At 38.9% G+C, this 27,944-nt stretch overlaps 1 protein-coding gene across 3 annotated transcripts in view; it reads right to left on the bottom strand.

The window, feature by feature from the left end:
- SLC39A12 (solute carrier family 39 member 12) overlaps nucleotides 1–27,944 on the bottom strand; it is a 67,604-nt gene that overhangs the window by 20,938 nt on the left and 18,722 nt on the right. Inside the window, exons 4-11 of one of the 3 annotated variants that reach the window (XM_060121751.1) lie at nucleotides 25,732–25,904; nucleotides 21,506–21,677; nucleotides 17,514–17,686; nucleotides 14,686–14,838; nucleotides 11,597–11,707; nucleotides 8,909–8,975; nucleotides 4,642–4,800; nucleotides 2,219–2,406 (exon numbers count right to left, since the gene is read on the bottom strand). In XM_060121751.1, coding sequence (XP_059977734.1) covers nucleotides 2,219–2,406; nucleotides 4,642–4,800; nucleotides 8,909–8,975; nucleotides 11,597–11,707; nucleotides 14,686–14,838; nucleotides 17,514–17,686; nucleotides 21,506–21,677; nucleotides 25,732–25,904 — 1,196 coding nt within the window. The remainder of the gene's footprint in view (nucleotides 1–2,218; nucleotides 2,407–4,641; nucleotides 4,801–8,908; nucleotides 8,976–11,596; nucleotides 11,708–14,685; nucleotides 14,839–17,513; nucleotides 17,687–21,505; nucleotides 21,678–25,731; nucleotides 25,905–27,944) is intronic. The other 2 variants (XM_060121760.1, XM_060121764.1) reach the window with 2 other exon arrangements.

The following is a 27,944-nucleotide window of genomic DNA, read 5'->3' as shown; positions in this document are numbered from 1 at the left end:
TAGAAATGCAAAGCTGTTGTGACCGCCTGGAGGGGTGGGATAGGGAGGGTGGGAGGGAGGGAGACCCAAGAGGGAAGAGATATGGGGACATATGTATATGTATAACGGATTCACTTTGTTATAAAGCAGAAACTAACCCACCATTGTAAAGCAATTATACTCCAATAAAGACGTTTTAAAAAAAAGAAATGCAGAGCTGAAAATTCGGAGGCTCCAGAGTGAACTTAAGGACGGATCTACAGACATTTTACATAAAAGGCAGCTCACGACAGTCAGTGATGAGTGGCCGTGTGCTTTCTAAGTCACACAAGGTGAGAAATCCGGATTTCTCAAAGTGGAAGGATGGCGGGATTCTCTAACACTGATTGCGGGTTGGGGACCGGGGTTCAGAAAAGATGGGTAGAATCAGCTGCACCTTTGACTATATTCACTATCAAGATTAGGGAATTCCCCGAGTATCATAGACGATATGTAAGAACATTTCCAAATATGAAAGTACATTTTGGTGTTTACCTCATATACTTGAATCTCATGAGAATGAAGAAAGACCACCAGGGCTTCCCTGGTGGCGCAGTGGTTGGGAGTCCGCCTGCCGATGCAGGGGACGCGGGTTCGTGCCCCGGTCCGGGAAGATCCCACATGCCGCAGAGCAGCTGGGCCCGTGAGCCATGGCCGCTGAGCCTGTGCGTCCGGAGCCTGTGCTCCGCAATGGGAGAGGCCACAAGAGTGAGAGGCCCGCGTACCGCAAAAAAAAAAAAAAAAAAAAAAGACCACCAAAAAGTCAGAAGCATTTACAGTGGGTTTTTCTTTTTTTTTTTGGCTGTGCGCCAACAGGCATAGGAGATCTTAGTTCCCTGACCAGGGATTGAACCCGTGCCTCCCCACCCAAGCCCCAGCAGAAGGGTGGAGTCCTCACCACTGGACCGCCAGGGAAGTCCCCACAGCGCAGCTTAAGATGGTGGTTTTACTTGAAGAGTCCGCTTCTTGAATTCTGCTTATAGAATGCACTCTTCTGGTTGTATAAGCCCAGGTTCCTGCCTTCCAGATTTTTTCCCTTATGAAACAGTCTCTTTAGGTACTTCCAGGACAATCGCAAGTTTCTGCCAAATCACTAGTCAACCCCAATGGCCCTGTTCCACATATGACCTTCAAGATTGTTTATTTTACGTTTCTGCTCCAGGATGCATGTAATCACATGTTTTATTTCTCATCAGATTGGCTTTCTATTGATTTTAAGTCTTAAATATTTCTTTTGTTGGGACTTCCCTGGCGGTCCAGTGGTTAAGACTTCGCCTTCCAATGCAGGGGGTGAGGGTTCGTTCCCTGGTTGGGGAGCTAAGATCCCACATGCCTTGTGGCCAAAAAAACCAAACCATAAAACAGAAGCAATACTGTAACAAATTCAATAAAGACTTCTTTTAAAAAATGGGTGATTTTTAAAAATATATATTTCTTTTGTTAATTTATGCCATTTTAATTTGCCTTATTCCCGCCCATGAGACAGGAAAATCATTATGACTTTTATCTTAAGACATGTAAGTTGTAAACAATCTAATAGAAGGTGACCTTAAAAAACTGGTTTATCTTGCAGAGAACAGAACTTAAGAGGCAAAAAAAAAAAAGTGAAATTTCCCAGGTTCAATTCAGATTCTAGGGGATGAAACGTGATGATTGAGTTAACCATTAATGTCAGCAAGGACCTCTTCAGGAAAAATATATTGCAATTTTAGAGACTCAATACTATAATCATCTTTCTCATTTCAGCAGCATGATAGCGCTCTGGCAACTTAAAGATAGGGTTGGTTCATTAAGCCAAAGAGCTCTTTAATTTAATGACAAATTCAGTTGAAATATTTTCTTATGTATAAACAAAATGGCTGGCTGTTTAACAGAACTTTTCAGCTGGAAGTATAGGCATCTTTTATAGATGCAAAGCTGGAGCAGAATGAAATGACAATCACTTTTTGACAATTATAAAGGTTTCAATCATTCCACTTAATTTCAGCTAAAAGAACGTCAATATTCTCTGAATCTCAAATTATGTTTCTTCTGCCTACCACTTACCTTCTTGGATTGCACAGAGTATTTCCCTACTCTTTTATACTTTTGTCTATATCCTTCTTCTCTTCTCCCCATCGACCCTTCCGTTTTGCTGCTTTTCCTCTGTTTTGCATTTTTAGTGTTTGGAAAAACAAAATAGAAAAACCACAAAGCTTACCATTTCCACCAAGGATAAATATAAGAACATCCCAGCAGTAATTGTTAAGATCCAGTTTTGAATACATGGATCCGCGGATACCGAGAGCCCAATATACAGTCCTATGAAGGCAGTTAAAGCACTTATAAAATTCATCAGGATGGCAATCTTAATAGGAAGTCCAGAGCTTAAGAGCACAGCAAAGTCTCCTGAAATTTAAGGGAAAAGAAACTAGAATTATCATTTAACGGATGATGCCTTTGTTCAACTCGTGTGCTATCTGTTTCAAATTTCAGCAACTGGGGCCAATTTTATAAGTAACACTGAATGATCAGTTAATAAAACACTTTCCTATATTTCTCTAGGATTTATAGCCTAACTCATAATACTTCAGGAAGTTACATTTCAAGAGTTCTGTTCCTTTTACTGCTCTGGAAGATAGTGTATACAGAGAGAACTGTGACATACTCTCTACTTCCTAATGTCCTGTGACATATTCAACTGAGACAAATGCAAAATGAAGTACTTGCTGCCCTGGGATTTCTAAAGCTTTTTACCTGGAAACTTGCCAGGCAAAATCCCAAGGCAGTAAACATTATATAGGCTTTTCTTTTTTTACTTAGGCAGGAACTGCTATGGAGAAAGAGAAAATGACTTAAGGAGATTTTTAAATCATGGCAAAAGTTGGTTAGGAAAACAAATTTTTCCTTTAGAAAATGTTTTACTGCCTTAATTATAGAAAAACGACCTTATTCCCTCTACACTTTTCCTCCAAAAGAAGAATGATCTTGTAATCTGAGAGGCTCTATTTCTTAGTTTTGGGATTGAGAAGAGGTTGAAGTTCAATAAAGAGACATAATGGAAAAGAATATAGAGAAGAATGTCTATATGTGTATAACTGAGCCAGTTTGCTATGCGGCAGAAATTGACACAACATTGTAAATCAACTAGACTTCAATAAAAAATTTTAAAAAAGAGACAGCCTGGGGACTCAGTTTCCTAGTTCTACTGCGTAATTAATCCTATGAACAGGTCTTCAGACATTTTCGCTGGCCTGTCGCAGACTGTCACCCTCCTCTGTTGGGTTTTATCATAGTAGCTAAAATAGGACCATACAATATGGCCCCCAGACCAGGTATGTCTTAACGGATTCAGGAAGGACCTTGGATAAACTCCTTAGAGAGCAATGGGTCAGTGATGATCAGTGACAGGACTTTGGGCAATAGACACAGAACCCAAGAGGTCAGGGGTGGCCCAAGTGGGCAATGTAAATGTGAAAGTGAGATAAGAGTGACTGACAAGAGCCCTCTCTCTAGGGCACACGTGTGCCTGGGACCAGCCTCTCCTCCTTCTGGACCTGTTTCAGAAATGTCTACTCCGTCTCCTCTTGGTTCCTGGGAGGCAGGATTTGAATTACATGGGTTAGTAAGATTATCCAGAAAAAGGGTCTTACATGAATCTGATACCATACGCCTGTCATTTCAATGTTACACTTGGCTTTAGACATTTTGTGCAAATCAGGTTGATGAAACCATGGTTTGGCTTTAATTTAAATGTTATTTTATCTCACTGGCCTGTTTGCTGACATAATGGATCAAAAGTTCTCCTATTAATGTTTGTCCCACATTTAATATGCAGATTTTAAAGTTTCTGATGACGTTTTTTTAAAAAAATTAAAGAATCTTTTTATTATGCCAGTATTTTAATTTAATTTTTATTTTGTATTGGGGTATAGTTGATTTACAATGCTGTGTTAGTTTCAGTTGTACAGCAAAGTGGTTCAGTCATACATGTACATACATCCATTGTTTGTTTGTTTTTTGCATATGCGGGCCTCTCACTGCTGTGGCCTCTCCCGCTGCGGAGCACAGGCTCCGGACGCGCAGGCCCAGCGGCCATGGCTCACAGGCCCAGCCGCTCCACGGCATGTGGGATCTTCCCGGACTGGGGCACGAACCCGCGTCCCCTGCATCGGCAGGCGGACTCTCAACCACCGCGCCACCAGGGAAGCCCCATCCATTGATTTTTAGATTCTTTTCCCATATAGGTTATTACAGAGTATTGAGCAGAGTTCCCTGTGCTATACAGCAGGTCCTTGTAGATTATCTATTTTATATATAGTAGTGTGTATATCTTAATCCCAACCTCCTAATTTATCCCTTCCCCCCACCTTTAATGACTGTTTCCCATATAGAATTCTCCAGAATCCAAAAAGAGTCACTTCTGGATCCAGGAAATATCATAAATGGGTCTAATTGAATTCTATCTTGAGGTACAGGAATTTTTTTTTCTAGTTCTTTGCTTTTGATGGTTTAAATAAATTATGAACAGAAAGCATTCATCTTTCAATCATGTGTTGGAAAAAGCAGCCTAGTAAACCATGGCTAGAAATATATTATGATTTTCTCAGCAAGCAGGAAGAGTGATTCTACTGTCAGACTTACCCATTTCGTGGGGAATTTCATGACACAAGATAGCAATTGTTGTGGTCACTCCTGACTCGGAAGAAGATGAGAAGGCTGCTCCTATGACTAGGCCATCTGCAAAATTATGCAGGCTGTCCCCAACCAGGATCATTATTGCTAACAAGCTAATGGTTTTGCCTAAAGAACCAAAAAAAGGTGTAAGAAGCATTAACAAAGCACTACATAGTTCATGGAATCCTTCAGTTACGATCAACTTTCCCCTCCAGCCTCGACATTCTTAAATTGCACCAGATTAAGTAACTCCACTTTGTCTCAGCTTTCAAAATAGGTCAGGACCGGAGATGTGAATACGGCAACCGATATGACACACGGATTTATGGTCACCATTTTTCTAATGGGTCTGACTAATTATGAGATGTTAGGGCATTCGCTCTTCTATCCTGTTCAGCTGTGCCAAGAGAAGATAAAAATAACACTGTTATAACTTTCCAAAATGCATTCGATGACCTTTCCACATAATGTCTTTTGTGAAGCATTTTTAAATAATTTAAGACCCTCGGGGCAGAATGCCATGAAAATGGAGTCTATTTTCTGAAACTGTCCCCTGAGTCAGACTGCCCCTCGTGTCAGTCTCCTGGAGTCAACTGTCAACCTCTTGCCACTTTGTGATCGTTCCCCTTTCTGGTTGGTGCTAACCACCCTCCCCTACTGCCTCCTTCACTCCCCAAATGTGACCACGGCAGAACCGCTTGCATCCCTTCCGATCCCAAAGTCAGCTTTGGAACATTTACTGAATGTTCTGTCTTTCCGACTAGACCAACTAGACGTTGGAATGAAATGAAGAGAAGCTGTCTTCATGCGCTTCTATTACGTTATTTACGTTATCTGATTAGTAGACAGCCAATGAAATAAACTGGACCATAATGGGTTTAATTAATGAAATAATTAGATCACAGTTGGGTTCAAGCTTTTGACGGACAGAATTTCTGTTTTCAAAAACCTAAAACTGTGTATTAGTACTATGGGTTGGAACCATTAACAAATACAAAAAGTATTCCAGGGATAACACATATTCCGACAGTGAACTACCTAGGTATACCATTTGATAAGAACAGCCATTAAAGTCAATTGCTGTAGTCTAATTACTCAGTTGATGTATACTGTGTGACAGGTGTTAGGAGTTGCTATTGTTACTATTAGAACTGCCCACAATATTCTAATAACTGGACACTCAATAAAAGTAGGAAGAGGTTACCTTCTGGTTTCTGTTACCTGGTCTAAGACTGTGGAGGGACTGCACTGTAATATGGTTTACTGGGGGGATATGATTTGACTTATTTCATAGCCCACACTGTGAAATAAGGAACTTCAGTAAACAGCAGATCTAGCCCAGACTACCAGCCAGGAGATAAGTGTATTGCCTGTGTTGGAAAGACATGCCATGCATTTACATCTCAAAATCATGCTTTATTTAGAACCATCGTGGTGAGACTCAGTTCTGTCATTCTGGTGGTTTCCTAATTCATTTCATCCTTCAACAAAAATGAGAAGATTTTAAGCAACAGTCATAAAAATACAGAATAAATATCAAAGTACTGAATTCAGAGAGTTCTTATTGGCATTGCCTGGAAGCTCTCTGAGCCTAAAAATGCAAACAGGTCACTCAGCTGTTCCTGCCAATTTTCGGAAGTAAAGCTCTTCTTTGTGGAAATAAAATCAAATAATTTAAAGTAATCCATGTGACAACACTGCAGCATACAAATAAATTGTGATTTCCAATCCGTGCCTGTGCGTATGCCTACATGCAGTTTTGATATTAACGGCATATATTTGGATGGAAAACCTTTACCCAATTTATACTTTGCCAAGAAACACTGCAGCCTATTTTTGTTGCCTATTATTTTGTTACCTCTGATGATGGGTTTCTAAATGTCAGATCATGGCCATGTAACAAGCCGCAAGGCAAATACACATATTTGCATATAAACAATAAGGAGCACATTGTGCATGTTAAGACAACTGAAACATTACTCAGTGGAAGGTAAGACAAGCGTTCACTGGCAAATCAATGTACTCATTACAGAACTATCAATAATATTTCACCTTTCCTTCGGTACATGGAAGTCATTTCGAGTTCCACATTTCTGACTTAGCAGAGGTTTTCCATGGTAATACCCCGGCTGGATCTTGTATCGTGCTGCTTTTTGTTTATTTAAATCAGACTGTGGATAGGACTTTCACATCCTGAGTTCCACCAGTGAGGTAATATGAAACAAGTAATCAAATATTTGAAGCTAATTCAATATGTCCCTGGCAAAAGGGGCAGTTGCATAATTGAATTTGGATTTGTTCACTAATCATTCTGTATGCCAAGATGGATATCTGAAGTAGAAAGATATCAGGTCTACAAAATATTTGAATAAGACCATCATTATTACTTCCACTTCCATTATTACAGCCACTCTCTGCTCCTAATTTGACTAGGTGTAGCCTTCTTTCCACTTCCTTTCTTCTAAAAACAAATACAAAGAAATGTCTCTGATATACCTTCTGGGTGCCTGGCATTCTAAAATTTCTCCTGGAACTAAATATTTACAAGGAAAAATATCACTACCAATGTCCTGAAAAAAGCATTGGACAGACTACGTAATTACATATTTTGAATCATATAAATAAGTTACAGGCGTGAAAACATCAAACACATTCAGAACAGTGATTGTTACCACCTTGTTTGTTCTTATTAGCATTTATATCCTCAACTACATTGCAACCTAAGGATAAAGACCATTCCTAATTTTATTCCCCCGTGCAATCACAGTGCCTAAAACATCCTCAAACATTTTTTTAAAATCATTTATTTAATTTATTTATTATTTTTGGCTGTGTTGGGTCTTCGCCGCTGTGCGTGGGCTTTCTCTAGTTGTGGCGAGCCAGCTACTCTTCATTGTGGTGCACGGACTTCTCATTGCGGTGGCTTCTCTTGCTGCAGAGCACTGGCTCTAGGTGCGTGGGCTTCAGTAGTTGTGGTTCGCGGGCTCTAGAGCACAGGCTCAGTAGTTGTGGCGCACGGGCCTAGTTGCTCCGTGGCATATGGGATCTTCCTGGACCAGGGTTCGAACCCGTGTCCCCTGCATTGGCAGGTGGGTTCTTAACCACTGCACCACCCAAGAAGCCCTAACATTTCTTAAATGAATGAAAGAATGTGAAAAAATACAGGGATGCATGCCTGAATGAATGATCACAAGGAAATTGTTGCTGCATTAGCATTTCTTAGTTCCTCAATGCTAGAGTTTAGTAGCTATGTAGTCCTGGGCAGTGGCTTACCCTCTCTAATGACTGGTCTCTTCATTTGTGTAATTTGAATATTAATTATTCTTACTTCAGTAAAGTGTTAAGAGGATTAAATGAGATAATCCATATCTCATTAAATGAGATAATCCAGAATGTGTTTAGCATTCTGCCTGGCATATAATAAGTATTCAATAAATACCTCTTTTTCTTCTCAGGTAACTAACTTATTCTGATAGAATGGGCATAACTAAATCATGGCTGCTTAACATTAAACTATTGAGAAGTGTGTTTACAAAAGAGTAATATCAGTGAGATAAATGGGGCAAAGATTCAGGAGCAACTGATGAAAACCAACACAGACCTTTTAAAAAAGAAAAGTTCTAAGAATCATTCAGAAGCATGAGCAAAAGGGAATAAAGTCCTGACCAAAATTGGCTAATCAAATTCAGAAATAGGGAAAATCATAGAAAGAAGACGACTGGATGCAAATTATACAAACAAATGAGTTATAGCATAAGATGTGAATAACGAGATAGCACTGATTTGAACTCCACCATGTTAACGACAATATCATAAATGAGATAGACATTTGTGATGAATTATCAGTACACTGTGATAGAAGACCAAAAAAACAGTACTGTCTCCAGGCTTCACGGGAAGTAAAAGGCTCAAATCATCAGGTAAGCAAGATTTTAAATGAGCCTTGATAACCACGTAAGTATTTACACTAATCGAAGTTTCCAGAGGATCAGTTTTAAGCCATTGGGGAAAACATTTTTAAAGAATGAAGTAACATTGATATTAATGTGTAGTAGGTTTCAAAGACTGATAGGAATGAGCCCTTATTAAAAATTTCATTGCAAAATTTTAATAATGAAATACGTACCCAGTATGAAATTTACATGGTTTTCACATATTTATTTCAAAACAGAAACAACCTCTTTCTATGGTACTTCCTATATTTAATGTTTGGATTTTTAAAATTGGTACTCACATTTTCTGCTGGGGGCGTTCAGACTGCCTATAGGAATTTCAGCTGCCTGTGCATCTTCCAGGCCTTTCTATTTTAAATTAAAAAATAAAATATGAATGATAAGCAACAGTCATCATTTTATCGAAAAATGAAACATGAAGAGTTACGTTGATTATCAAAAGACATTCTGATCCTCCGGAGTACATTAGAACTTTTCAATTTCATAGACAAACACAGACGGCAGAGCCAAGAGTCTGCAAGCATGTTTTTCCCACTATCTACATGTAGATGGAAATAGCACTCTTACATAGCTCAGAGTCTTCCATAGAGAGCTAGAGGCTACTTAGATAGTCTGTAAATCATTATTAAATTATGGAAGCCTGTATGAAACCCAAGCCGTAGGAAAAAAAAATGATTCTTGATTCTTGACCTCAGTTGGCCCTGCTCCTGTACAGTAAGTAGACTGTGGATCTAGAATTTCTTCTGATCTTTAAGTAGATTGTGGAGAAGAAACCATTGCAAACCCAACACTTCATTTCATTCATCGTAGCGTAAGATGCTGTTTCTGTGGTGTTTCCAGTCAGGAAAAGAAAAAAAACAAAAAACTTGCTGACTGAGAAAGGAGATCAACAAACTTACAAAAGAATACAATTTTAAAAGATTTTTCATCCTTTCACATGACAGGTAGGTGAGATTTTGGAACTGACTTCTACAAGTTGAGATGATATGATTTTATTTCAGAGACTGACTCATGGTTCAATTTCAGGAAAGACACCTTCCCTCCCTAGGCCTAAGATTCTTGTTCTATTGTGTGAAAAGAATACTTCTTATCTGTCTATGGAACATGTCCTTTTAGAAGCATATTCCTATCACCCCAAATTGTGGAAACTTTGAGACAAATTTAATGTGAGACATAGGCCTCTTTTTATTTAATGTAAACAGAGAAAGTAAACTTAACATTCACATGTTAGAATAACAGCAGTTATTCAAAAGATGTAACGATGGGCTATTTTTGGAGAAGGATGGCTGAGAAGGTAGGATCTGAAGGATACGGATTAGAAGAGGTAGACAGGCCTCTTGCCTGAAATTGGTGGATCTAGAAACAAAAGAAAAATGTGGGGTTTTTAAAAAATTATGTTATATCAAAGCCTGATTAAGATCAAAAGACTATTAAAAGACAGGAGTTCAGATATTTATTCCAGGATTTTTTTTTCCAAAAAGCTATATATTGTCACAGTATCTAAAGGAATTTAGAGGCAAATACCTAAAACTCCTTTGACGACTGGAAAGATCTGTGAGTTCCTCTTCCTTAAAAAATTTCCTTAAAAAGCAGGAAATTCGGGGCTTCCCTGGTGGCACAGCTGTTGAGAGTCCGCCTGCTGATGCAAGGGACACGGGTTCGTGCCCCGGTCCAGGAAGATCCCACATGCCGCGGAGCAGCTGGGCCCGTGAACCATGGCCGCTGAGCCTGCGCGTCCGGAGCCCGTGCTCCGCAACGGGAGAGGCCACAACAGTGAGAGGCCCGCGTACCGCAAAAAACAAACAAAAAAACCAGGAAATTCAAAATGTATATCTCAGAAATAACTAAAAAAAAAAGACAAAAAAACAGGAAATTGGACCCATCAAACAATCCTAAAAGTTCAAATTATTTCTATTTCTCTTTAGGTTGATCTTGCAGCTTAAATAACAAAAGAAATGGTGAGTATATTATTAGTGAGCTAGAGTAGTCAAATCGTTCTAAACTCATTGAGTTAACATCCGAGATGTGCTTGTATCTTGGGGCTCTGGACCCTTCATTCACACAGAAGAAATGAGGTCAGCATTAAAGTGATTTAAAAACTAATCTCAGCCTGAAGTTATCTTCTTTCAAACCACATGTGACGTATCTAAACAATAAACACAATAAGGCTTTTGTAAAGACATATTTTTTGTTCACATCCTTGAGTTAGCTCTAGCTCTGCAATCTACTACCAGACTTGTATTTTGCCAGGTTAATGTGTCAGGAATAGCTTACTTCTCTCTACTCAGGAATCTACTCTTGAACTGTAACCCCCTCCCCCAAGGCCATGGTTATAGGAGGCACGTTTTCTAACTATGTTATATATTTTCATATTTTTCCAGTCCCTTTATTTATGACTTTAAGAATTAAAATGGGAATATTGTTTTGAACCTGATTGGAGGTTGTGTTTTGAGAACTCACACGGAAGATCTCTGTTGTGGAAAACTCAGTGTAACAGAAGGCACTTACTATGAGACATCTCCTTGGACAGAATCACTTCTCTCCTACATTACGAAATGAACCCTCCACTCTCAGGTCCTCTAACTAACTCCTTGCTCAACATTTATTTGGCCTCACCTAGTCATGACTAAGGATTTCTCAGACTGGAGAAACCTCAAGGTCGGCTGGTTTATGAAAACTTGTAAACGGAGTGATTAAGGATATGTTTATTATGTCAATCTGATCCTCGTGTGTTTCAAAGAGGTGCAGAGAGCAGTGACTTGAATCTGTGGAAAATGCATTTTACCCTTGAAAACAGCTTTCAGGTGTTTGGCAAAGTTTTCCAAATAGGATTTATCATGATCAAGAATAGGCAAATCAAGAGTGGATTCTATTAATACTTATCCAGCCTACAGATCCTCATCTATTTATCAAGGAATTAAGGAAGGAAGGTAATCAAATCAGTAGAATACTTCAGGTCAGTAACCTACCAACTGGATAGTTGAAGCAGATTTGCCTCTGCCTGACTGGTCACTTAATTCAGTGTTGAACGCAAGATGGCTGGAACGTCCCATATGCCCATTAACCAGTGACATGCCCTGCTGGATGAGGATGGTTTAAAATTAGTGCTGAAGCCAGAAGAACACAGGTGTAGCCTCTGTCAATTGCACAGTTCTATTTAACATTTTGCTTATTGGCCAAAGGGGTGGATGACAACAAAAGGGTACTAGGAGAATTTCATCAGGATAAATACTTGCTAAAATGAATGTTTCAGGGCATAGGACTGCCCTAAAACATCATGCATAGTCTAAATGGTTTAAGAATGCAACCGCAAATATGGGGTTAGCAGATGCAAACCAATATATATAGTATGGATAAGCAACAAGGTCCTACTGTATAGCACAGGGAACTATATTCAGTATCCTGTGACAAACCATAATGGAAAAGAATATGAAAAAACATATATGTATAACTGAGTCACTTTGCTGTACAGCAGAAATTAACACAACATTGTAAATCAATTATTCTTCAATTAAAAAAAAGCATGTAACCTCAAAAATTCTAGTCATGATTTACAAAGGCATGAACGGTGGTAATTTTATATTGTCTTTTTATTTACTGCAAAATTAAATTGTGAGTCCTTTCTGATGGAGATACCAAAAGGATGATCGTCAAAACTGTATTGTACCCTGTAACTACTAAATGAATATCTCCAGAAAGATATTCACCAATTAAAGTACTTGTAGCTTCTAAAATATTCACACTCCTTTTCTTTTACACAATACCATAATCTTACAATTATGTTCTTAAAGCTCATTTTAAGTTCCCTGACAAGTCCAAGGACCATCGAAAAAAATATAATTTTTGAATGTTCAGAATTTATTTCACCCATTTCCACCTGGTTACATTTCTAATTATTATGCATAAGTTGAAATGTTGGCTTTCTGAATTAGTTTTTCCAGTCCATGAATGCTAGTCTATTGTGTATAAATGGGGATCTTATTATTGTCTTCAATGCTTATGTAGATTAGAACTCCTTTTGTGGAGGTTCAGTTCCTAAATTTTTAGAGAGAGTGGGATTCCTAAGTTTTTAAGAAAGTGTTGGGATTGAAACTGTCATTCCTAATTCCTGAATTACTATAGTACCCTAGCTTGGGCCCCAGGCCAAAGAACAACCCTGATTCATTAAAACAGAAAAAATTTCCACAGAATTTTGTTTAAAATCTATTTATTGTGAAAAGTTTCAAATATACAAAGAAGCTAAAAGAACTGTGATGTCAACACTCAGATATTCACTCCCTAGATCCTACCATTGACATTTTATTACACCTATTTTATCACCCATCTATCTATCTACCATCCTTCTATCCATCCATAAACCACCTTACTTTTGATGCATGAAATAGAATTTTAGAATAAATTTAGGGAGGATAATAAGCAACAAGTGCTGATATTTTGAAAGACAGTAGTCTTTTAAAAGACTTTTAAAAGATAGTATACCAAAATGTTCATTGCAGCTCTATTTACAATAGCCAGGACATGGAAGCAGCCTAAGTGTCCATCGACAGATGAATGGGTAAAGAAGATGTGGCACATATATACCGTGGAATATTAGCCATAAAAAGAAACGAAATTGAGTTATTTGTAGTGAGGTGGATGGACCTAGAGACTGTCATACAGAGTGAAGTAAGTCAGAAAGAGAAAAACAAACGCCGTATGCTAACACATATAAATGGAATCTAAAAAAAAGAAAAAAATGGTCATGAAGAACCTAGGGGCAAGATGGGAATAAAGACACAGACCTACTAGAGAATGGACTTGAGGATATGGGGAGGGGGAGGGGTAAGCTGGGACAAAGTGAGAGAGTAGCATGGACATATATACGCTACTAAATGTAAAATAGCTAGCTAGTGGGAAGCAGCCGCATAGCACAGGGAGATCAGCTCGGTGCTTTGTGACCGCCTAGAGGGGTGGGATAGGGAGGGTGGGAGGGAGAGAGACGCAAGAGGGAAGAGATATGGGGACATATGTATGTGTATAACTGATTCACTTTGTTATAAAGCAGAAACTAACACACCATTGTAAAGCAATTATACTCCAATAAAGAAGTTTAAAAAAAAATACCAGTAGCATCAGTTACTCAAGGAAAATGACTATAACATATATTGCTTCTGCTTATACCTACAATACCTAATTAATAGAAATTAACAAAGACTTGTTTTCTGAGTAAAAAAAAAAAGATAGTAGTGTTTGCTTGTTTAAAAGTTTGTTTAAAAGTCTTTTAAAAGATAGTAGTGTTTGCCCTGAGTACAAGCATTTTATAGTATGTGAATGGGAAGAAAGTCAGGGAATAAGTAGAAAACCATGAAGACTGCAGAATCGCAGGACTTTGTAGGGAAAGTTTATTTTAGTCTCCTGGAGTTTTTTGTTTGTTTACCAGCATTTATGTTTTTAACTATCCCACAAAACTGTTCATCTATTTTCTTATAGGGAAATATATAAGAGCAAAAAGAAACAAAATCTAAAAATAAGCCACACTGCACTTTACATTTCATCATATATGTAGAAACTGATCAAATGCAGGTACAATGGAAGCAATTATTCAAGCTGAAAAAAAGATTTGCTGGAATTCCCACTCCTGAGCTTCTTGTTTGCATAATTTTAAATGTCCTTAAGATAGAAATGACGCATAATTTTCGGAATTTTCAAAGTTTTTCTTTGCTTGTTAATTTGCTTTGGGTTAAGAAAGATACCCAAAACACAGATTGGTAGCTAGGCCTTTAAACCCCTTCATTCTCAGACATGAACTATTCTCCTGTTTCTAAACTAGCCAGGGAGGTCAAAAAGGAGGCTGTAATAAGTATAGTAATGGGCCAGCAACAGATGTTTGAAAAATTAATAACCGTGCTTGTAGGGGAGCTCTCAGTCAGAATGATCCGTGTGTCCTAGAAATCGGAGTCGCATCCCTTAAACAGACAACCTCATGAAGATGTTAATTACTTTTGAACAAGTATTTCTGAAATGAAAGACAAATATCATGAAGCCCTAACATAAAAGATCAATAAAATTTAAACTATACCTCGGCACTTGGTGACACAAGAAGAAGAAAACATTTTTCTATTAAGAAAAATCCATGGATGCCTCCAATTAATCCCAACAGTTTCCAAATGTGGCCCTTGTGTTCATGGAAATGTCCAGACTCCGAGGCTTCCTGCTCATGTAAACCAAGAACCTAAAAAGAAAAGAGATGGAAAGAAAGAACTTCTGATGACTTAAATATTATTTAGTAGGTCCACTGTTGAAAATATATTCAATTTCCATTCGGGGCAACCCCATGACAACATCTGAATTCATTCAAAGCCCAGTTTGCTTTTAGATGTATGAATACTTCCACTATATGATTTAATCAGGGCCAAATAAGATGTGAAAAAAGAAAGGAGAGCTTTGAAAAGCTGCTGCTAATGAGTAGACTAAAGCCTAAGCCTATTTCAGCAAGTGGCCTAAATTTTCACACATTCTCAGTCCTTTAGCTGAATTTTTTTCCAGTTCAATCCATCCCGATTTGCACAGCAATGCTTTATAACAAATCAATATTTTTTATATCCAAAACAAATATAAAGATACATTTCACCCAGGGTGTCTTCTCCCCATGCCCCATAGCAATTAAAGAAAACTTTTAATAAATGTTCAAATAAGTAAGAAATCCACCTGAAGGACTTTTTCCATTGAGTGCACCTGTATGCCCAGCAATACTGTCAGCTCTCTGGGACACAAAAGGATACTAGAAAAGCACCAGGAATTTTCCTCTAGTTGACTCATCCCACTGCTTGTCTCATCCATTTGTTGACCTCATGATTTCTTGTGAGCTAGTAAATCAGAATGTATCATATTCCCTCCCCAGGAGAAGACAGTTTGGGAAATATTGTGGTTTCCATATTTAGGATATTACTAACCATTAAATTTAGAAAAGAAAAAAATTATATGTGTATATGTTCATATAAGTAGTGTATAGATATTTATGTACATGTGCATATACATATTGATACATATGTACACATGTGTGAGTATATGTACAGATCTCCATATACACATTGAGTGTATGGACATAACTGAAGACGTATACAGGTTAGTCCACTTTTTCTTTTGGTAAAGACTTAAAAGGACAGGCACCTCATATTTGGAATTACCATGATGTCACAAAACAGAGGACGTTGTCATGTCAGAAAAGAAAACAGAGGAAAACCTCACAATCTCAGAATAAAATGTACATCTTCAAGTTGAATCAATGCAGCTAGTTACAAGAGGAAATCGTGACAGTGGGATTTTTCTCATTTCTGTGCAGACCTTTAAACACTTGCCGCGCATCACATTCAGGAACCACTGATTTCGCTAGCCTTCCACCACACCTGTACGGCATCTATCTTCCTCTTCCCAATAACTTATGTCCTCCTCTCTTTCCTCAAGTAAAGCAACTGCCTTCGAAGTGAAACCCAGCTAAGTTCCCCTCTGTAAATATGTCTCTGTAGGGCCGGTGGACAGTCCCACTCCCCCCAACGTCCACCCCTGCTGCCTTGGGCTGTGTACTCTCCCACTCGGGGAGACCCAGGCAGCCTTAAGATCCTGTTGCTATTTCCCAGGATCCTGGGCAATGAACAGCTCTGCACCCACTGCAGTGACCTAGCAACAGGCTTCGGCCACCGCCTCAAGCCAGTAAGCCCTGAAATATTTCCTGAAAATTAGATTATAAGGGAAATTAAAACTAATAATGGTTTGTTTCATTTCTCCAATGCTCACTTTGCAATTTTCAGAACACGTAATAATTTTTGAGCCTCTAAGCAACAAGAGGGACCCTGCAGGAAATTGCTAGAGGCTTGTGGAAAACTTTAACATCTCAGACTTTGTGAGACGTGGGGGAAATCATTGGCTCAGCATTACCCATCATGAGAGATTTCAGGAGGAATACGTAACCTCACCTGAAGACCCTTCTCCCTGAACTCGTCTGCATCTCTGGTTCTAATCCTTTCATCTCTGACAAATAAAGAGCCTCTGAAAACTTCAGCAAAGAGCCAGCTTCCTGGAGATTGCATGTTTCTTAAAGGAAGTCTAGATGCTAATAGTTGGGCAAGAAAGAGAAATTCATTTTGATGGTTCAAACGAAGAGAGGTTAATGGTGGAGCTATGACAGAGGTGTGGGCAGGTGTCAAGGGTATGAACGAGGGATAATGAGACACCCCGGAAACCGGCAACCGCAGGGAACCATTATCACTCTTAGGGCTGAAAGGGCAAAGGGCAAAGGTTGGAAAGAACTGAAGCTCAATTACTGAAGCTCCATGGGAGATGAAGTTAGGGAGGAGGCCTCCTGCAGGAGGTGTATTACTGCCGGTAATCAGCCGCTTCTAGAGCTAGTGCTGGAGGGAGGGAGTAGGGAAGAGATACCCCTGTCACTCTCTCCTCCTGCCCTGGCTTTTCTGTTGTTCACCCGCTGGGGGAACTCAAACAACAATCCAGCCTGCAGGGAGCTGAGGGGGTGCAATCTTCAGGGGCAGAGAAGAGCAGAGCATGGATCTGATGAGGGGTTGGGGGCCAACGGAGAAAAACCAGTACATCTTATAGCCCATTCGTTTTTATTTATAGATACGTACACTTCCTGAATTTCTGTTAATAGGAATCCATATCTGATCACGTATTTTTAAATTTCAAAAGTAAGAATAACCTGGTGGATCTAATGATTAATCATCTCTTTTCTCCTACAAGGGTTTTGGGGAAATAACACTGATTATCACAGAAAACACTGGCCACTGTATCTACGCATCCACGTCACTGTGAAATTCTGCATAAACACCTCCAGTGGCACAAAGTAAAGAGAAATTAGAAACACTCCATCTGAAATGGAAAATAGCCACTTACCTGAGGAATCAGATGGAGCAGAGCATCCCCAGAAAGTGTCCCAACAGCCAGACCCACAAACAGCTGTAAAATGAGCCGATAGCTCTCCTCGCAGCAGTGGAAAAGGGTCAGGGTCGTCCCGAGCATGGAGCCCAGCGTGAGCAACGTCACTGCCATGGTGCTGTAGCCATATTCTGAGCCAAAAAGGAGATTGCAAAACAGTCAGAGCCCCTGTGAGGGCCTCTGCCAGTGAACATGCTAGAAGAATCTAGCCTCTACTATAACCGACAGGGATACAAAATTGTTTTGTGAGTGTTATACTGGGTAAAAGGTTTCAAGGCTTTAATTTGTAAGGAAAAGAATGAAAAGACTTTCTCCAAATTATTCCGTTGCTTTGAAGTTATCCTGACTACCCCTTATGAAAAAATCACCCTAGCAAGCAAGGAGCTAGCTTACCTCCTACCCCCAAAGAAAATAATTTCTCTCACTTTAAACTACAACCTCTATTGACAGACACTGGTAATATTTGTCATTTAATTTCATTTAAACATTTCGAAGGCAAGGAAGCAAGGTTACAGAAGGAGCATATAGTTTGGGCCACTGCAGATCAATATTTGTGGACAAAATGAGTACTTTCTCACAAAAATTCTCAAAATTATTTGTAATGTCAGAAGTGTTTATTATTCTCTGACTAAAACGAGCGGTTGTATTGGTAAAAACGGATCAGTCAATGTGTAATGGATGATAATATAAATTTGGACAGCCTACCTTTTGGATTATTGCAATAAGTTTTTATAACCCCTAAAATTTACTCTGTATTTCTAAGCTTCTAGATTTTTTAAATGTTCAGAAAGTGCAATTTTTTACAATTATTCAAACAAACAAATATGTAGGAGGGGAGAAGAAATAAAAGGGTAAAGGAAGAAAGAGAAAGAGAAAGATTAAGAGAAAGAAATGGCTTTCAGAGTCAAGTATATATGATTTGGGAATAAGGAGTATTCACACACCATTTTCCTTTGGTTGCAGTTATCCAGAGCGAATACTCTGTTTCAAATTAGAAGTTACTAATGTCAGGCCAAATGGTTTGTAAACAAGGAAGGTAGGTAATTACAAAATTAAACTATCATTTCCTTTCGTGACCACAGATAGATAAAAAAATCAAACAATTTCAGCTATCATACTATTGCACTTAAAGCCCATTGTGGATTTTAATAAATTACCATCTTAAAAGGTGTTACAATTGAAGATGTTGCACCCTCATCATTCTTGTACTTTTCTGGGACAGTCATTCTCCACAGTACGTCATGTTAATGACACTAGCTGGTAAGATGACAATAGGCTTGTGATGTGAAGAGGACCCTTATCGAATTACAAGCTCTAAATTATACAGAGATCGAACATTAAAATAAAGTTGGCAGTGTACTCAGGGGAGGCAAAAAACTTTCACACTTTGATTTTTCCCACTCTCACCACTACTCCTTCGCTGCTAGGGAAATCTATAAAACGGCTGTTGTTCAACAGATACAGAGTTTCAGTTTTGCAAGACGAGGCATTTCTAGAGATCTGTTGCGGAGCAATGTGAAAATACTTAATACTACCGAACCGTACACTTAAAAGGGTTGAGATGGTAAAGTGCATGTATTTTTTACGACATTAAACAAAAATAACAGCAATAGTCTGGAATGATCATACACCTGCCTAGAGGTTTTATTTTGCTCTAATTTAATACCTATGTTGTTAAAAAATCCCTAGAGATATTTAACGAAGTTTCACATTCCATCCTTCCACAAACAGACTCTCGGTGGGAAAGTGATTCTTCTTGACTAACAGATAAAGACATTTGAAGTTTAACATGAGCACCTGGGTGCCTAATAAAGTTCAAAGTTGCCACATTTTTATGGTGGCTACAAAAGATAAGAAAATGTCAGGAACTCAACAAGGACAAATTAGGGGCTGACATTTCCCAGGCAAAAGGCAAAGTTTCAAGTTCTTTAATTCTTCTACTCTCCCCATTGTCCTGAGGGCAGCTACAGTGCGGTTTTGGAAGAGAAAGGATGTTTCATTCCTTGGGAGCTTGTAAATCTTTCTTGATTGGAGTCAGATTTGATATAAATCTTTCCCATCCTTACAACAGAACTGGACCTACCAACTAAATTCTTAACCAATCCTGAGCAGCTTCTTTGAACAGGTCTGAAACGATTTCTACACGGCCATAGCATTCTTTCCTGGAAATTCAATTGAAGGCGGTGCTTAGGGGTTGCGTTTCAGCATACTGAACACTGTGTTCTTAATAACATCTCCCTGTGTCGTCCTCTCTTTAACATTTTACATTCCTGTAATTTCAAAAGGCCAGCAACACAAACCTTTCTCTTTAGTTATATGACGCAACATTTTAAATTGAGGACGGTGCTGTTTTTCTAGGTTCTTTAGTGAGTATGACTTGTTTGGATTTTTCTCAGGAAGACTATTTCCTAGAAGGGTCTAGAAGTTAATTAAAAAGGGAATGAAGCTTTTTTCATGGATCTTCAGTCCAAAACCCTGTTTCCAATTGGCCTGTATAACCAGACCCTGTGCCAGGGAGGTGTCTGGTTATACAGATCCATTTTTGAGCCATCACTGACCACAAGGTGTTGACTTATTTAGCTGCTCACTTTTAATGAAGCTTTTTTTCCTCTCAGTGAACGTGGAGTTTTAGATATATAGACCTGGCATGTTTTTGTTCACAATCTTCAAATGAATCACTCGATGCAGGATCCATTATGAGTTAGAAATAAGTAACTGAACAATTCTGCTATGATGGGCACTGCAGACTACCTCAAAGAGAAAGAAAAGCAGTTCTGAAAAATATGTAAGGCCCTCAGATCAATGGTAATATAATTTTTTTTTTTTTGCGGTACGCGGGCCTCTCACTGTCGTGGCCTCTCCCGTTGCGGAGCACAGGCTCCGGACGCGCAGGCTCAGCGGCCATGGCTCACGGGCCCAGCCGCTCCGCGGCATGTGGGATCTTCCCGGACCGGGGCACGAACCCGTGTCCCCTGCATCGGCAGGCGGACTCTCAACCGCTGCGCCACCAGGGAAGCCCGGTAATATTTTTAATATAGTTAAATGTCATCTTTTTACTATCCATCATAGATGTTTTTAGGCCACCATTTTTTTTTCTTTTGACTTTTAAATGTCAGGTGCTTTAAATTTACAGAACACATTTTTGTACGCATTAGCCCCCTGGAACTTCACTGGTATACTGCGAAGTCTCAGAGTAGTGTTCACCTACTGCAGTGATGTTACGGGTCACAGGTGAGTGTGAGTACTGATCCCTTCACTTCCTGGGGCTGCCAGCCACAACCGGGAGGCCGGCACCTCCTTGCACTGGTCACCTCCACCCCAGGACAGCCTCTCTGGTTGACCCCAATGTGCCTTCATTTTTACTGTGTGCCACAGTGTGGAAATGGATAGGAAGCCCTGTACTATCACTGCTTCCCACTGTGCAGAGAAAGAGACGGGCTTGGGATATAAAGAGATTGCTGAAGATCACAGAGTTGGCTGGGGAAGGAAGGCGTGACTCAGCTCTGCATTTCTGACCCCAACACCGACGCCCTTTCTCATATACCGGGCCACCTCTCAACTACCGCCTTTGAACTTGGTCCGTGCTTGAGTCAAATACAGGGGACAAACTTGATTTATGTAAGTTATACACAAAATATAAAATATTCGTTGAGAGGCAGTATAGCATAGGGGGTTAAAAACAGCTTGTCTGGGTTTGAATCCCAGCTCTATCACTTACCAGCTGTGTGTCCGTGGGCAAGTCACTTAACTTCTATGTGCTTCAGTTTCCTCATCTCTAAAGTGAGGATAATAATAATAATTTCTAGCTGTAGCACTGTGTGAGGACTCAATGAGCTGACCAATGTAAAATGCTCAGAGCGGTGCCTGGTCTATGGTACGTATCCTTCACTCACCATCATTATCGCATACACTGTGTGCGTTAGCTCTCCGAGGGAAGAACCAGAACTTACTCTCCGGCGTGGGGGGTCCCAGCTTCGCTTGTTGGTCCTGGGGCAGCTGGCAAGAGCAGCTCAGCAACTGCTGGATGATCCCTGGACTCATTTGCTTAAAGTCCTCCTTAGAAATGGCTGAAAGCTTGTTCTGTAGAAATATCTCCACGAATTGTCCAGCAGAGAAGCAAGTCTGTAGGAGGAAGAAAATACACTGTTACCATCCTCAGCACTGAACCAAATTCCCCATCGACTACCATTCTTGAGGAGTCAGAACTAAGTGGAAGGGTTCAAGTCAACCCTTCCACATGAAGCCATTACTATGTGTGTCTCCCTGAAGCCTTCTGTCCATAAATAATTCCCCAGGATTATCTTTCATCTCTGATTAAACAGCTGTATCTCACTTTCATTCTGAGTATCATATAGTAGGAGTTTTGCACACTTTTTTCTTTCCTGAAGAGATGCACCGTGTTTTACAATGTGTTGCACAGTGTTCTAAACAGCAGCCTAAGGAAACCTTGAGGGGGGATGGCTTTGTATTATTAACAAAGCTAAAATTCACAGGATAAAAGGAGCTCTGAGGTAATCGTCTTTAATATTCTCTGATTTAGCAAGCCTTTGTAGGCAACATGCATTTTCAAAAGCAATAAAAGTTAAGGCAATATTTTAAAAAGTGAATATGCTGTATCAACTCGCTGGTGTGTAAACACTGAACGATATGGCTACCTCTGTCCCTTGACAGCCTCCCACCACAAAAACAGTTGAAATCACTGTTATTGCCTACTGATTTCACTAATTTTTATCTAGATCTTTGTGATTTTTTTCATATCGTATAGGGATATCTATGAGATAAGAAGTAGAAACAGACAACAAATGAAACGGGTCTCTAAAACTTGCCTCAAAGCATCTGTCCATTTCAGAAGTGTTAAGGGCTGACATTTTGTGCATCAAAAATTACACTGAAAAGTTTTCATATGTGGATGAGAAGGGTGTATAGTTTCGCTAGCACAAATGCGTGTCTTCTACTGAAATAAGACCCCAATGCGAGATCAGTGTGATCTTTAGTTACAGTAAGGTATCTTTAAAAAAGTCAGTGATGTATACAAGGATTGTCTGATCTGCCATGCTGTAGAAAGTAGGGATTTTAAACAAAGGCACATGGCTAATCAGAAAATCATGACGACACATTTGCTGGATTCTCCCACACAAAAATCCTTTGGGATGATTCCGAGGGTTAAAAAGCTTTATCTTGATTGGGAGATGTTTGGTTGCATGGAACAGGACCTACTCAAACCAGCAGACACCAAGGGGAGGATGCATGAAGCTTACAGAGGATGTCTGAGATGGGAAGGACAGCCACATTTCAAGAGGAACTGAACCGGAAGCTGGAAAATTAGAACCAATGACTTTCCTCTGTCTCTTTGGGGCTTAGTATTTTCTTCTTTCTGTTTCCCTCTGCGGACATCTACTTCCTTTCGAAATCTGGTCTTCTCTCTTTAATAAACACATGGCCGTATAAGCCCTGACCCTAAGGTTACCTTTCCATCCAAGAACCCAAGATTGGATTGAGGCTGCAAATCCTGACAGATCTGATTGGCTCAGCAAAGCTATAGATGGGTTTTCTTGGTCAAATACCCGTCTGATTCCATCAATTTTGCCCCCGAGACAGGAGGTGGGACCATGCTCTTCAAACACGGCTTCTGGACCCAACACTGTGGGTGAGAAAGCCATTTCTCAGAAAGGGATTGGGCAAGAACTCCAAAAGTTTTCTACTGCAAGCAGCAGCAGCAGAAAGCTAAACTTGTGATTTTTTTCCCTTTATCAAAATAATTTACACCAAAGACAACAGTCTCTTTTGTATCATTTATTAATCATGGAATAGAATTACTTCATCATTAAAAATACTGGCAACAATAAAGGGAAACTAACAAGCTTCTGATAATGAATCCTTCGTAATAAACATTCTCATTGAAAAATGCCTGCCTGGGAAGTAAGAGAGTGGAAAGATAAACATGAAAAGAATGCCATGCATCTTCCCGCAGTTCACTGTCAAGGAACTGAATAGTTTCTAGTTTTAGAATACCTTCTCATAGAGTAAGGCTATTCTATTATAAGCTTCTATGCCCTTGATATTTACTTGCTGTTCCTGTACTATTTAGGTTATTGTTGCATTACATTTCTTCTGAAATCACTAACACAAATGTCCTTAAAGGGGATTTATTATATCCTATAAAATTTTGGTAGACAAAATGTTTTTAATGAAGAAGAAAACAGAATGGAAATTTAGATTATCCCGTCAATAACCTTTGAAATAGCTTTATTCCTTCACATAAAATTTCAACATACTTGTACACTTGTGTGGACATCATCAGATTCCTGTGGAAACTTTACAAACACATTCTCAAGTGTTGCTTCTGGAACTTTAGTTTTGAGAATCCCTTGGAGGGCTTGTTAAAAGACAGGGTGATGAACTCCACAATTGCAGGGTATAATTCAGTAGCTTCTGGGGTGGGACCTGAGAATTTCCATTTCCAACAAGGTCCCAGGTGCTGCTGTTACAGCTGGTGCAGGGACAACACTTTGAGGACCACCGGCCTAAACAATATAGGCAGGATCTCCAGATCTAGCCTCTTACCTTAGGGTCCCCTCAAAAGTCACAAAGAAAGTGACATGTTGGAACAGAGAAGAATTGGGAAAGAGGTTGTTTTGTTTATCTTGCAGAGTCAGCACAGAAAATGATTATTACTGTTCTTAGAAGATGCATGCCTTAAGTAGGTCACCCCTACATTTTGAGAAATAGCCTTCATTCTTTATGCAAAGAGGGTCTCCATCAGACAAATGTGTTCCCTTCTAAGAGCTGGCCCTGAAGAAACATTTAAAGAGACTTCACAAATAAGGATTGATATAGGCATCAACTCCTGTTACCTTCAGTTGAATACACTAAGTGTGAGTTTGAAAGAATCAGCTTTAATTGATGCGTTTGATATCTGGTCTAATTAATAGAAATTCACTTTTTAAAATATATCGTAGCAAAAATATGTGATAATGCCCGATCATTCATAACTTACAGGAACGACCTTCACTATCGTTAGAAATATTTAAGGAATTTTGCTCTTTTAAAGTACAGATTGTGCTTAATAGGAATATTAACTCATCCAAGATATAAATAACAAAAATAGTTTTATTTCTTTAAATCAACATTTCTCAAACAGCATAGTTGTTCAGAGCACAGAATACGCCATCAGACAACCTATGTATACACCTCAGTTTCTGTGAACTTAAGCAACTACGTATTAGCCCCATGCCTCAATTTCCTAATCTGTAGGATGCAATCATATAACCTAACTTCATACAGCTGTTGTAATAATTACATGAAGAATGCAGGTGAAATTGTGCAGTGTCCAATACATAGTATTAATTTCCTCATTAAATGTAAGCCATGATCATGGAATATCAATTTTTCAAGATGTCAAATAATAAGGGCAGGGAAGGTTTCTATGTGTAACAGAGTCTGAAAAATGCTCGATCCAATAAGATTAAAGAATTTTATTTACTAAAGGACATCCCCAGACACATTAATGTGCTACAGTGCAATATGCACCGTCAGTATTTCCCAGTCAGATTTGACCATAGCACCGCTTTTCAAGAATTATCTAGGTAGACTAGTGAATGTCCTTTGGAACACAACTTTAGGAAATAAGAATATGAACATGTTTATAGGCTCACATATCACCTTTTCTCAAAAACCTTCTCAGTGCTGCCTACTATACCAGTATTTCTCTGTTGCTCACAATCCAAAGTAATCTCTTCATAATCGAATCTAACTTTAAAGTGTTCATTCATCATTGTAAGTTTCTGTATAATGTCTATATCCTCCCACTACCCTGTCAGCGCCATAGGAGCCGTGCCTATTTGTGTTCAATTATCTATCCCTGTTGCCCATGACGGTGACTAGCACATAGTAAATGCTCACAGGTTTGCTGAATTAATTATTCATGCATTCAGTATGGACCCAGTGGAGGAAAGAGTAATATATATCATTCTCCTAAATATCTTGACCTCAAGTTTATGTCTATAGAGACCCACTTGTAAGAAGAAAAAACCCTGCCCACACCGTGGAAATAGAATATTTTTACATTTAAGGAAATCTACATTATCCTTTAACTTTTCAACAACTCTTAGAGAATGTTCACAGCTACTTCCTTTGACAACAGCAAATGATGGTACAAGAGGAATAATGACAATACCTGATCCCAGGAAACTGGACTGTCATCTGATTCTGGGTCCTCGGGTACAGATAGATTAGGGTAGGCCCAATCATGGACTGTTAGGTTGTTTTGTTTCCTTTGAAGTTGATGGATTCTATCTTTTCTGATACAGGTATTTTTAGTCCAGAGAGCGTTGAGGAGTTGGTCTAGTTCTAGAAATTTCATACAAAATCTGGTGTCACATAAAGACAGGCCAGTTTCAGAATAATCACAATTTCACACGGCCGCAGCATAGATATTTACTAAGTAAATTTCTAAGTTCTAATGAAAAGCCAAGGTTTTACTCTGAACAAGAATAGAGAGCATTTAGGGACTTCCCTGGTGGTCCAGTGGTTAAGACTCTGTGCTTCCAATACAGAGGGTACCGGTTCAATCCCTGGTCAGGGAACTAAGATCCCACATGCTGCACAGCATGGCCAAAAAAAAAAAAAGAATAAAGAGTATTTATACTTCACACGGTAATGATTCTCTCACAAGATCTTGAGATCTTAGGGCTGAACCGTGATGAAATGAGCAATTCCAAAAATGAAGTGCCTTCTAGTAAGTCAACTAATTCTTTTTCTAGGTGTTCCCTATAAAAATGTAAACAAAAGATGAAACAGATTTAATCCTTAGAAAATTTATTCCCTTTAGGCACTATACATCCTTAGTAGATTAACTATAACTTTAATGTAAAGTCAATCTAACCTTTTTCCTCTTCAGTGTTTAATGCAGGAAAGAAACAGGAATTGAAAAGCAGCTGAGATTACTGGGACAAAAGAGACTTTGTTTTCTAATGCTACTGTGGTATGGGTGTCAGTTTACAGACTGCAGTTTAGTTTCCCTTGGTACAGCTGTAGCCTTAAAAAAATGACTGATACAGAGAACAACTGAATATTATGGTGAATTTCTTGGGATTTATTCATCTTTCTACTTCTGAAAAAAATACCTCTGGTGTTTTCCTAAATGTTACCATCAGTAGTAGGAGAACTGCAAATTAGAATTACTACAATATTTTATTTTAAATGGCCAGTTTCAACAAGAACAAAAAAAAAAAAAGAGAGAGAAAGAGAGAGAGAGAGACCTGCAAAGAAATGGAAAAGTGTGACTCAGAGTCAGGGAAAAAAGCAGTCAATAAATATGTATCTGAGTATTCCCAGATGTTGGATTTACCAGATGAAGAGTTCAAAGCAGTCATTATAAGTATGTTCAAGGAACTAAAGAGAATAATATTTGAGAAATTAAAGGAAAGTATGACAATAATAAATTAACAAATAGCAATTTTCAATCAGGAGATCAAAACTATATAAAAGTCTAAATGGAAATTCTGGAGTAGAAGAACAGAATAAATGAAGTAAAAAATTCACTAGAGGAGTGCAACAGCATATTGAGATGGTAGAAGAAAGAATTGCTGAATATGGGGATAAATTAATAGAAATAATCTAATCTGAAGAACAAAGAGAAAAAGAAAGAACAAGTCTCAGAGACCTGCGGGAAACAGCAAATATACTGACCCATATGTAGTGGCAGTCACTTGGAGAGAAGAAAGAGAAAGAAGTAGAAAAAGATACTGGAGAAAATAATGGCTAAAAACTTTCTGAATTTGATGTAAAGCCTTAATCTACAATGTTCAAAAAATTCATCAGAGGGAACTCCCTGGTGGTCCAGTGGCTAGGACTCCATGCTCTCACTGTCAAGGTCCCAGGTTGGGGAAATAGTATGGGGCATGGTCAAAAAACAAACAAACAAAACAAAAAGAAGCTCATCAGACATCAAGTAGGATAAATATAAAAGATCCAAACCCAGACATAGTCAAACAGTTGAAAGTCAAAGACAAAGATATATCTTGAAAGCAGTGATGGAAAAATGACTCATCACATACCAGGGAGCATTGATACAATCAATAGCTGACTTCCCATCTGAAAAATAGAGGCCAGAAAGTAGTGGAATAAGATGTTCAAAATGCTGAAAGAAAGAACTATCAATTAAGGATTTAATATCCAGCAAAACAACCCTTCAAAAATGAAGGTGAGGAAGCAACCTAGGTGTCCATCGACAGATGAATGGATAAAGAAGATGTGGCACATATATACAATGGAATATTACTCAGCCATAAAAAGAAATTAAATTATTTGTAGTGAGGTGGATGGACCTAGAGTCTGTCATACAGAGTGAAGTAAGTCAGAAAGAGAAAAACAAATACTGTATGCTAA

The sequence above is a fragment of the Lagenorhynchus albirostris genome, chromosome 1 (genome assembly GCF_949774975.1).
Source record: "Lagenorhynchus albirostris chromosome 1, mLagAlb1.1, whole genome shotgun sequence".
NCBI classification, from domain to species: domain Eukaryota; kingdom Metazoa; phylum Chordata; class Mammalia; order Artiodactyla; family Delphinidae; genus Lagenorhynchus; species Lagenorhynchus albirostris.
This window is presented reverse-complemented; position numbering and strand designations above follow the sequence as displayed.